The sequence below is a fragment of the Bemisia tabaci genome, chromosome 3 (genome assembly GCF_918797505.1).
Source record: "Bemisia tabaci chromosome 3, PGI_BMITA_v3".
Lineage (NCBI taxonomy): Eukaryota > Metazoa > Arthropoda > Insecta > Hemiptera > Aleyrodidae > Bemisia > Bemisia tabaci.
This window is the reverse complement of record NC_092795.1, coordinates 1386126-1397743: the sequence shown is the minus strand read 5'-3', so window position 1 is coordinate 1397743 and position 11618 is coordinate 1386126. Positions and strand designations below refer to the sequence as shown.

Sequence of the window (11618 nt, the reverse complement as noted above, 5' to 3'; positions counted from 1 at the left end):
TTTCCTCAGTATCCTAGCAGTTCCGAGGATTGCTGCTTTCTGAGCTGTGACAAGAGAGTGCTTCCCAGGGATTTCTTCCTTAAATTTCTTCCATTCTTTCGAGACTGCTCCCGTCGCGCCGATTACGAAGGGTATGACTTTCGTGTCCGTTTTCCACATTCTACTTATCTCGATTTCTAAGTCTTTATACTTGAGTCTTTTTTCGGCTTCCTTCAATGATATGTTCCTATCCGCTGGGATTGACACGTCGATAAGCAAGCAAGTTTGCCCCCTTTTTCGCAGTATGATGTCAGGCCTGTTGTTCGGAACCGTCCTATCAGTTCTGACAGGAACATTCCATATGATAGTTGTTTGCCCATCATCCGTTGCTGTGATAGCTTTTGGCTTGTGCTCGTACCAGTTTGTTTCGACTGCTATATTGTACTCTTTGCACAGGTTATGATGGAGATGGGTGCACACTCTGTCATGCCGTTCTATGTAGTCCTTTTTGGCAAGGATCGGGCACGCCGATATTATGTGATCTATAGTTTCCTCGTGCTGATGGCAAATTCTACACTTACTGTCTCGGGCTCTGCCGTGTATTTTCCGATCTCGGTACCTAGTGTTAAGAGCCTGGTCTTGGGCTGCTGCAATTAGGCTTTCGGTTTCTCCTTTTAATGCTCCTTTGCTCAGCCACATGGTTGAAAGAGTGCTTTCGACTCTGTCTTCTTCCAGTAAGCGAGGGTACTGACCGTGCATGTTCTTTTCGGTCCATTTTGATCTTAAGGTTTCGGCTATTTTCTTCTTGATTATTTGGTTCCTGCTTTTAACTGGTGTTTGTTCAAAGTTTTGTTCTAACTCAGTTTCAAACTTGTCAGCTTTTTTGGTAATCGAGTGTAGCGTGTTCAGCTGGGTGTCCGCCTCGTGTACCGATTTAAGAAACAGATCTTCATTTCTCTTCTTTCTCAGGTAGTATTTCGTACTGATAATTGTGGACTTGTACGCTGCTTCTATCTGTCTCAACCCTCTTCCTCCCAGTTTTCTGCTGACGTAGAGTCGGTGAACATCCGCGGATGGGTGGTGCATTTTGTACATTGTCAGGTATTTTCTTGTTTTGACGTCCAGAGCTCGGATTTCTGTCATCTTCCAGTCTAGGATTGCAAATCCGTACTGAAGCACGGGAACTGCAAGTGCTCCGATGGCCGAAATCTTATTTTTTGCTGACAGCTCTGTCTTTAATACTGCCCTAACTCTTCGGATGTATTCTTTCTTGACCTTCTCTTTGACTGTTGTATTTTGCACTCCTGAATTCTCTTCCATGCCCAGGTACTTGTAAGTTTCACCAGGGTCTAGTTGTCTGATGCTGGTTTCATTGTCGATGGTTACATTTTCACCTTTAAAAAACTTTCCTTTCTTGAAAGTCACTTTGGCGCACTTATCCAGGCCGAATTTCATTCCGATATCGTCACTAAATTCTTTTACTGTTTTAAGCTGTTGTTGAAGCTTTGTTTCATTGCTACTGAAGAGTTTCAAGTCGTCCATGTAAAGAAGGTGTGTCAGTTGTTTGTAACCATCCTCAAGGTCGTATCCATTCTGCTGTTCGTTCAGCTTCTTCGATAGGGGTATTAGTCCTATGCAAAACAGAAGGGGCGAGAATGCGTCTCCTTGATAGATTCCACGCCTGATTTTGATTTCCGAAGTTACGATTTGGCCCGCGTTTCCGTTCAGTTGGATGACAGTTGCCCAGTGTTTCATCATGTTCTTACACGCGTTGACTAGATTTGGGTGGACTCCCATTATTTCCAGTGCTCGTATGATCCAGCTATGTGGCATGCTGTCGAAGGCTTTTTGGTAGTCTAGCCATGCTACGGATAGATTTTTCTTCCTCCTTTTGCAGTCTTCAATGGCAGTCTTGGATATAAGGAGTTGATCTAAGCATCCATTTGCTCCTTTTCGGCACCCTTTCTGCTCTATTGGGAGGAGTTCAGCACTTTCTAAATACTTGTAAGTTTTGCCAGCCATTAAAGCGGTGTATATCTTGTACATAATGTTAAGACAAGTGATCGGGCGGAAGTTCTTTGGGTTCGCTGTTTCTTTGTTTTTCGGTATCAGGTACGTGCACCCTTTAGCTAACCAAGGTGGGAACTCTTCTCCCCCCAGTAGTTTTATGTATTCTGTTGTTAGATACTTGTGGATGGGGTGCATTTTTTTGTACCAGAAGCTCTGTATCTTGTCTGGGCCGGGTGCTTTCCAATTCGCAAGATTCTTTAAGACATTCGCTACTTCTGCCTCATTTAGGGGAGTCCATTCCATCTGATGTTCGACGTTTAGATCCTTAATCCAGTCCGCTTCGGTGTTATGCTCTGTGGGAGTTTCGTAAATTCCTTTCCAGAACTCCTCTATTTCTTGTTTCTTAGGGGTTGCACCAGTTTCTGCTCCGTCCCCTTTGATTTTTCTGTAGAAGCTCTTACAGTTAGTTACAAACATCCTATTTTCCCTATATTGGTTAGATCGTTTTTTGTATCTCCTGATCCTTTGGCTGAACACTGATATGCGTTGTTTAAGTTGCTCGGTTACATTGTCAATATTGTATTCTTCTCCTTCGTCAGTGTATTTTTCTAGTATTGATTTAACTCGCTGTGTCATTGGCTTCTCGTTAGACTTGCTAGTCTCCTTGAAATTAGTTAACACTGAAAGGTTGCATCTCAGCTCTTTTATTCTGTTATCGATCCTTTTTTGCCACAGGGGTTTCGTTTCTTTCGCGTTGTTCTTTTTTACTGGTCTTGGGTTGTTTGCTTCATCACTGACTGTTAGAGCTGCCGCGTAGAGTAAGCAATTTATTTTCCAGAGGTCCAATTCCTGTTCAGTTTCTAGTATAGTCTTCACCTCACTGTTGGCCCGTGCAAGGATTTCCTTCTCCTTTTTTGCGCCGTTCAGTTTTCTGATCGGTTCTCTTTCCTCTAAGGTCATCTCCAGTACTTCTTGGTAGAGTCTCCTAATTGGTGACTCTGGCTTTTCGTTTTGTGATGACTTGGGTTCTGGCGTTGGGGCTAGCGGCTCAGGGTTGGTCTCTGTCAGCTCATCGCTCGTAGGTTGCTGGTTTCCAGGATGAGTTTGTGACGCTTGGTTTGAGATGTTTAGCTCGGCTAGGATGTCTTGGGATAGGATATCATCCAGTGCATCAGGTGCCACTTGGGGGGCTTCTCCGGCATGTTCCTCAGTTGATGCTTCTAGTGTGGCAATAGCATCTGCTTTAATTTCTTCAAGCAGCTCATCGCTAAGTTTCCTTTTGTTTTCTATGTATCTTCTCTGCGTGGCTAGTTTATTCGCATTGATGTGTAATCGGGTGTCAGGGTTCCTAGCTCTCCATAAATCGTACGTCTCCTTTATGTTGCAAAAGCCTGTACCTTCTTTAGTATACCAGTGACACCACATGACTTCTTTGTACTCTTCTTGAGTCCATTTAATTCTTTGTGAGGATTGGGCTACTTGAGACGATATTCCCTCATCCTCTGGATCTTTTTGGTTGGCTGAGCTGCTTTGCGAATGTTCTGTCTCATTTTCTGGGGTCTGAGATGTCTGTCCAAGGTGGAGACGGACGTCTGCTTTGATTTCGGAGAGTTGCATCTCATTCAGTTTCTTTTGGTTCTCTATGTACCTGCGTTGGGTTGCAAGTTTATTTGCTTCAATATAAGGACGGGTAGCTGGGTTTCTCTTTCTCCAGAGATTGTAAGTGGACTTCATGTTGCAGCTGCCTGTGCTTTCTTTGATGTAGAGGTAGCACCACATGACTTCTTTGTATTCTGCCTCGCTCCATTTTGTTCGCGCCCTTGTATGGTATGGCTGAGAGTCTGGCTGGCTACTCAAAGGTTGTACTTGAGTCGGGCTGAGAGTTTGTGGCGTGTTTGTAGGCACATTTCTTGGGTCCGCTCGGTTTGTTCTCGAGTTTGTTGGTCTGTTCAACTCTTCATCTCTGTCCCTATTCGCTAGGGTGATTTGAGAGTTCTTGCGTTGTTTAGTAATTTTTCTGGAATCCATGTTGTTCCCACGAGTAGAGGAGGATTTGGACGGTCCGCCCGGCAGCCTCTTCGCCGGGTAAGGCTACGTACTCTGGGAGGTCGCCCGGTATCCCAGGGCACCGTGGGTAGACACCTTCAGAAGCACCCGATGCCAAGAGACCCGATGGGCACGGTTTGCATACACCCCGGGTTGGGTCTTTTCATTGAAGTACTCCTTGGCACAAAGGAGTGCGTCCAGAAGTGACTCGGGAATGGAGGTGCGTCAATACCCCAGACCATAGGCAGTCCTCCCTGCAGATTTATTATTATTATTATTATTATTATTATCCTAAACCTTCACTTCACTTTCTCTCAATTTTCTTACCAATTATTGTCTACTTTTTATCTGCTTAAAGTGGTTTATTATTGTAATACTGTCTGATACATGTTAAGTTTAAACTTTTAAAGACCCGTAAGGTCTGAAAATGATTTTTAATTTACTTTTCTTTAGATACAAAAAAAAATAAAAATAAAAAATAAAAAAATAAAAAAATATGTGCCTAGGGGCTAGGTAAAAAATTATATACAGGGTTGAGTCTCAAAAAAGATCCTTACCCTCTATCACTCCGGGGAAAATTGAGGGATGCCGTGTTCAATTTGGCTGAGGAGTAGTAAGCTCCTTTTGTAGAAGACTTGCAGATATCTAGCTGATGTGTAAGCAGACTGTGTATAGAAGTTCAAAAAGGAAATAAAAAGACCCATATTCTCAGATGAGTTTTAATTTCTATTTTAATTCCTTAAAATCTTTATCACAGTGAAATTCAACAAGTGTAACAATTCTTTCCATATACACAGCAATAATGAGAGGGTATTTTCTTTCCAAACATTTTTGGGACATTTTACTTGCAATAATGATATAAACCCATGAAAATCACTGGTTTACTTAGTTCCAACTGCTCTCAAAAAATCAAATCATTTCCTGAATAAAGCAAAGTAATCAGAGGTTAATATCACGAGTTCAGCATTGTACGCAAAACACCTTGACAAAAGAAAAAATAATCTAAGATTTACACAACAGCTTGGCAGTGCCTGTGAGCACAGCCTTTGGGCTATTTATATCGTCTATCACACTACAATTGAAAGAGCATACAACAATTTTTTTGACCGATTCAATTGTAACAACAATTGTAATTTCTTCACCTAAATAACAGGGGTTGGGAAACCGTAAATTTTGTCCCAAGAGCAAGGTTCCGTGACCAGGTAACCTCGTTCCAATTACCGCAGACACAAAGCTGTTTAATAAGGCACCATGAACAAGAGCAGGCTTTTGCATGTGAACTTCATTGCAGTCGCCAGATATTTTCATGAACTGCTCCAACTCTGCTTGTGTTACAGTTCGTTTGATTGTGACTGTCTGACCTACTTGAAGGTGAATCATTTTTGCGGTACTGTTTAGAAATTTGACTGTTCTGTCCCCGTGGTTCCTGTAACAGGATTTAAATAATTTGAGCATACTCACTTCCAAGAACTACCACAGCACAAAACACGGACAAATTGGGCCGAAACTTTTTTGATTGACTAATATGTTCTATTCATTTAAAAAATGAATATTTTTACACTTCAATTGTTGTTACAAAGTTTCATTGTATCATGGTATTACAGACTGATTATAAAATCTGAAATAAACTTATGAGATACAGTCATGATATGTTTTAGGTTTCTGTACCTAAAATGCAATACCTGAAAAAAAATTACAGAAACCGCCACTCAAGGAAGGTACTTTAACCAGAACCAGATCTCCGTCAGAAAATAATAGAGGGGGCTCAAATCGTTATTCCATAAAATTTTTGATCTTTCTGCTTAACTGAAAGTCTGGGAAACTAAAAGAGGACTAATCTGTTTGGAGCAAAACTTTGAATATGTTGAAAAAAAAAAACGTTTCAAATACTGATGGAAACGCTACAAAGAAAGTAATGCCAAGATAATGAACATGAATGAAATCTCAGGGCAAATCTTCAATGTATGACAATATTGAAAAAAAAAATTCTGATAATTATAAAAAATAAAGTTTTTGGTAAGAAGGAATTAGGTGTCAATGATTAATTTTGAAAAAGCCTGTTTTAAGTCTGAGAAGTAGATGGTCCAGGGACAGGGATATTTTGAATTTCCTCCATTAATAATACAGCATTTATCTCCTCAGAAGTGCAATAGTCTTGTAAGAAAATGTTTGCAAGGTTTGATATCCGCTTGTTCTCGTTCCTTGAATGTTCTAGGATACTTTTCAAAGTATCTGGCTTCTTGATTTCTGAAAGTAAAAACGATGAAATGAATTAGATTTATTAAGTGAGTACCTAATATCAACGACAAGGTCGTAATAGTTGGCCAGCTATGTCTATCACAATTCAAATTCCCATTCAGGTTTCTATAACCCCTTCATTCTCAAATTCTCTGATTTTTCTCTGTTGAGGCGAGCCTCTAACACCTGGCAAAGGGTGGTTTTGAGGACGTGTTTCAGGAGTGGCAAAAGTTTTGAAAAAAAAATACTGCCCTTCAAGGTTATTGAATTGAGGGTCCAAAAATTCGAAACTGACTGAAATTTGTAAAACAACTGATAAATTTTTTTAAATTTCCGACACTCTTTATTGGACTTCTCTTGTAATTTGCATTAATAGCCTCACTTTGATGAGATTTTATGCATTTTCCAACGGGCTAAAATCAATTTCATAATTGGATGATTGATCTTCTCAAAGATTTACATTCATTGTCAGCTATAAATTGTTTACAATTACTTAGGTACAAACCTTTTTTTGACTGAGGATTGACAAGGAACATCAGTGTGGTTATGGCAGATAGTACTGTATCTTCATCCGAATTGTTTAAGAATAAGGCAATTTTATTGACACCCCCACAGTGCAAAATGTAGGACTTATTTTCACGATCTGGAAAAAAGAAAACCAGTGCACTGAGAACTATGATTTTCTGGTGATGCGGAGATTATGTCTGATTTAATATTAGTTGAACTCGAGTCTTTTTCTTTCTTATCTAATTGTCTTCAGATAGGTTTTTTTGGCGTAACTTATGATATGTCTTTTTCTCTTTTAATCATTCCAACTCGAGACAAATTCTGTCTCCAACTTCATTTTTAATACCTTATCTGTAAATTGATAATCTGCCCTAGTATTTTTATTGCTGTGATTCCACGGCAGGTGAATTGTGATAACCTTAAGTCTGCACTGTCATGTTTGTGCCCTATGTACTTTTGATGAATAATCTATCGATCTATCTATCTATCTATCTGTCTTTCTGACTTGTCGAGATTCATTGCCTGTTTGTTCGAAATAATCTGCCTACCTATATTTCTTTATTTTTAAGATAATAATGTCCCGCAGGACCTCTTTCAATTCCTGCATATTTTGATTATGTGAGTGGCACAACTTTACATGTTATAATCACTAATTCGTTTCTGCTTTAGGAAATAAGCGTTATTTAAGGCTTTTGTTTGCCATTGTATATCCAATAAAAAATGTACCATTTTGAACTGAGAACAGCCAACAACATCAAGATTGAACAGATTGAAGGAAAAGATGATAGATCCCACTATAAAAAAAAGAAAAAGAAAAAATTTTTTGTATCAGTCCTCACCTAGAGCAAGATTACACAAGCCTCCAAGCGCATATTGTCGTAAGGTTTTGTTACTTTCTCCAAGTTGATCGAGAAAAATATCGATCACAGACAGTTTTCTGAGAAATTGATAGTTCACTGGGTCGTAGGCAAAGTTTGCTAAATTTGCCAACACCTGCTCTTTGGCCTCTGTAAAAATTTGACAAATAAATTGCTAAATGTTAGTATCTATGATAGAAATAATTGGTTCAGTTTTTCTATTTCTATTTTGTGTCATCAGTAGAATTTAACATGGAAAATAGTTTTTGAAGAGCTTTCTCTATGAAAAAAAATCTGTGCCTGAAAAGGTAGAGGGTACAAATTGGTTTCCCCTTTTCAAATTTTTATAATTTTTAAAATGTTTGAGCGAATAAAGTAAACTGGGTGTCAATCAGTAGAAAGAAAGTTGCTCTTTTAAACACATACTAGATCAGCTTTTTGGCTGCCATGATTCCAAGGTAATTTGGGATGGCCTTTGCAAAATGCAGAGGTCTTCATCGCAAAAGAAAAATAAGTTTGATCTTTTGAAAGATGAGTGACGAAAAAACTTGATGTCACAAAATATGTGAAACTCTAAATGAATTGCTGCAATATTTTTGAATTAAGGATGATCATACCTTAAAAATTTAGGGAAAATTCAAATATATTCAAGAATTTTCTGAGGTACTTTGAGTCCTCCTTCGTCATTGCTGCATTAAATGTATTCTTGGATCTGCTTCAATCATTAAGCATACATCGTCACCTTCCAGGCAAAGTATCACGAGCGCCATGCGATGTTTAAAAATATCCGCCGCCATTATATTTTTTTACAGAGAAATGGGCCTGTTGCATGCAAGAGATACAGCCGCGCGAATAGATTTTTTAGAGGTTAAATGACACGAAAATTACGATGGTCACATTAAAAAAGTCTGAAATACACTCCTTACTGCGCAATTTGCGTTGTTAGGAACGCGCTTTTTCAATTTTCCCGCGTCTGGGGGCAGTTTTCTAATCACCGGAAACGAGCAAACGGCGGGCTCGGTGATTTCCGGAAGATGTCGAGTCGTTGTTGTTATTTTTTCCTTCAGTTTGTTTACAAACCCAACGTGATCTCTTATAGTGGTCCATATACGCTTTATGCAGTAACCAAATCGATCAACTTTTAAATATCCAACGCAATCCTTCTACATTTCATTTCACGATATCACGAGCTCCGATTTTTAGGTTATGTTGTCAGTTTTAGTTGACCGGAAATAGCCGCGAGTTGCCGTTAATTGTTTCCGTTAGAAAACTGCCCCCAGACGCAGGAAATTTGAAAAAGCGCGTTCCTGACAACGCAAATTGCGCAATAAGGAGTGTATTTCAGACTTTTTTAATGTGAGCATCGTAATTTTCGTGTCATTTAACCACTATAAAGTCTATTTGCACGGCTGTATCTCTTGCATGCAACAGGCCCATTGTTCAACGAAGCTGTCCGAAAATTTCACCAAATTTTCTTTGTGCTGCCGATAAAATTTAGTGAAATTTTCAAACAGATTCAACCAACAATTTCTCAGTAAAAAAATAAAATGGCGGCGGAAATTTTTAAACGTCGCATGGTGCTTGTGATACTTTGCCTGGAAGGTGACGACATCATTTCTTAGTGATCAATGGGATATGGGACAATTAATCAGGAGGTCCTGATAAACTTATCTTCCTTCCTGTCGCTGTTCTTTCCTCTTCAATCTGAGTATCTGCGTCTTTATTTAACTACTATTAGCATTATATAAAGTTGAACATAGTAACCTGTTGATTTCGTAGTTTTGAACTCTTTGACAAGTAGCTCCAAGAACTCAAATCGTCCAACCCCATCCTTGGGCGTACGGGCTGCTAGACGCTCAGGTGTGCTGAACATGGGACTGATTACGCAACATGAGTTTCACATGCTCCGAGCCATTCGGTGCGACCTTACAAGAGGAAAAATCTGTTAAGCAGAGTAAGAATAATAATTGAAACCTTGTGGATTATGATAATGTCTGTGGGATGCAGAATAAAATTATCATTATTCTGTCAGTGAGTTTCATGATTTTTTGGTATTTTTCATTGTTTGACTTCCGTAATTGAAGCATTGAATGTAGGAGGGATTTTTCTTTGTTGTGGTGTTATACTATCCCTGCTGCTAATTCGAATTTTAAAACGAAAACTCATTGGCCACTTATTGAAGAATTTTCATTCATTTACATACTTACTTAATCTTGAGGAAATTTAGTACAATTTTCCATGAAATCTGGCATTTGCTTCACAATAAATAATAGCAAACATTCTGAATCACTGCACCTGAGAATTGCAATTTTTGCACTCTGTAGTTAAATTTTTTTAGTGTGATTGATAAAAAATTCATGGTGACTGTGGAAAATACAGCTTCCAGCTGATGACGAAACAGCGCTACTTACTGCCAAAATTTACTCTCGGGACAAACTAGTCATCATTATTATGGAAAATTTTAGGATTTTTCTTTGCCTTGTCGAGGATATTTGCTGGAATTTGATAAGAAATTTTCCCTAAATGTGTGGATCGAATATTTCCTTTCATTGAAACTTGAAGTGAAATGATTTCACCCTGCCAAACTAAAATCAAATTAATCATGAATATGGCCATAGAGGGACTTCATGAGGAACCTAATGCACAGGCATGCCCAGGAGAGGAAGTTACTTGCTTAATGATAGGTATGGTCAAATATTTCAATAGTCGAATGTTGGTGAAATTATTCGAATATTCGATTATAATACAATCAATCAATGAAAAGGCAAAACTGCGATTATCTATTATTCCCCCTCCAATAATTCGAAATTTTAAGGTTAGACCCTCTATATCATCATGCCGTAGAGTCCAAATACTACCAGTAAGCACGGTTCGAAAAAGTCCATTGTGTGGAAAATACTTTTCCAAAAGTACGAATAATAGGGCCTAGTGCAAGGCGCCTAGCAAGTATAGTAAAAAATGTTTTAAAAAAATAAAAAATCGGAGCAACAATCGAAAATATTTAAAAATTTGCTTCAAAGTATTTGCTATCGCAAGATTTGATTTCTCAAATTGACGTACTTATTTCTGTTAAACGGAACTGAGCGCCAAATTGAGTTCCTTTGGAGGATTTTATAATCCCGGATAGCATATTCTTTCAAACGGAACTAAACGCCATGGAAAAGCATTGCCAGCATAGGATAGAACGAGCATCGCGCACCGCAACACCTGCCAATCCAAGCCCCCCCTCTCCCTTCATCCCCCGATGGCGCTTAGTTCCGTTTGATAGAAATACGTCCAAGTCGTCACAGTAAACAGAACCAAAAAGTTTCGAATAATCGCATTCAAATTTGATATTCGTCCATTCCTAGTAGATGATTTGGATGGATCTCCTCATGGCTCTCAAATGAAGATAAATGTCTTGACAGGACGTTTGTACAAGCTTTGAGAATCCCTGATAACAGGGCTAGATATGTTTGACTGATTTCGTTCGTAAGCAGTTATTCATGAATCTGATAAAAAAGAATGATTACCTAAGCACCGGATAAGAAGTTCCTATGGTTAAGTATATACGTGGGGTCAGCAGAAGCTCGCTTCCCACGACAGCGTCCAGTTCTATTATTTTTTTAATCGTTCACTCCTAGCATTAGAAAACGCAAGACAATACATAAGTGAAGTAGGTACACAACATAAACGTATGAGACATTATCTGTTTTAAGTCTATGACATGTGCTTGGTAGAGAATTGCAAAAATTAAGTAAATGAGAACATGGATTAAGCAAAGACACTGATGGGATTAAATGATTGAAATGTATTATTTTTTTTAAATCCGTGATAAGAATTCTCACATAACACTCTACACATAACCTCAAACGAAAAACATTGAACCATAGACTTAATAGAGTGATCATTCCGACAGAACAAAATGGAGAACTCTGCTTTTCCAAACGTCGTGGGTAAACAGGCATTCTTATTGGTTGAATACTCGACATAAAGCTTATT

The 11618-nt window shown here is 38.8% G+C and overlaps 2 protein-coding genes across 3 annotated transcripts; both read right to left on the bottom strand.

Annotated features, from left to right (window-relative positions):
- Window positions 1-5037: 5037 nt before the first annotated feature.
- On the bottom strand, window positions 5038-5415 carry LOC109038585 (hydroxyacyl-thioester dehydratase type 2, mitochondrial). Its single transcript, XM_072297546.1, has one exon. It carries the CDS (start codon window positions 5413-5415, stop codon window positions 5038-5040), a length of 378 nt encoding a protein of 125 aa, XP_072153647.1.
- A 52-nt stretch (window positions 5416-5467) lies between these two features.
- LOC109038584 (armadillo repeat-containing protein 7) lies at window positions 5468-11455 on the bottom strand. 2 transcript variants are annotated; one of them, XM_019053686.2, is made up of 5 exons: window positions 11150-11455; window positions 9402-9579; window positions 7620-7787; window positions 6779-6916; window positions 5468-6282 (listed from the first exon to the last, which is right to left on the bottom strand). In XM_019053686.2, exons 2-5 carry the CDS (start codon window positions 9508-9510, stop codon window positions 6098-6100), a joined length of 600 nt encoding a protein of 199 aa, XP_018909231.1. In that variant the 5' UTR covers window positions 9511-9579; window positions 11150-11455; the 3' UTR covers window positions 5468-6097. The 2 variants fall into 2 exon arrangements, with proteins under 2 accessions (XP_018909231.1, XP_018909232.1); XM_019053687.2 differs by having other exon boundaries at window positions 9402-9562.
- Between the last annotated feature and the right edge of the window lie 163 nt (window positions 11456-11618).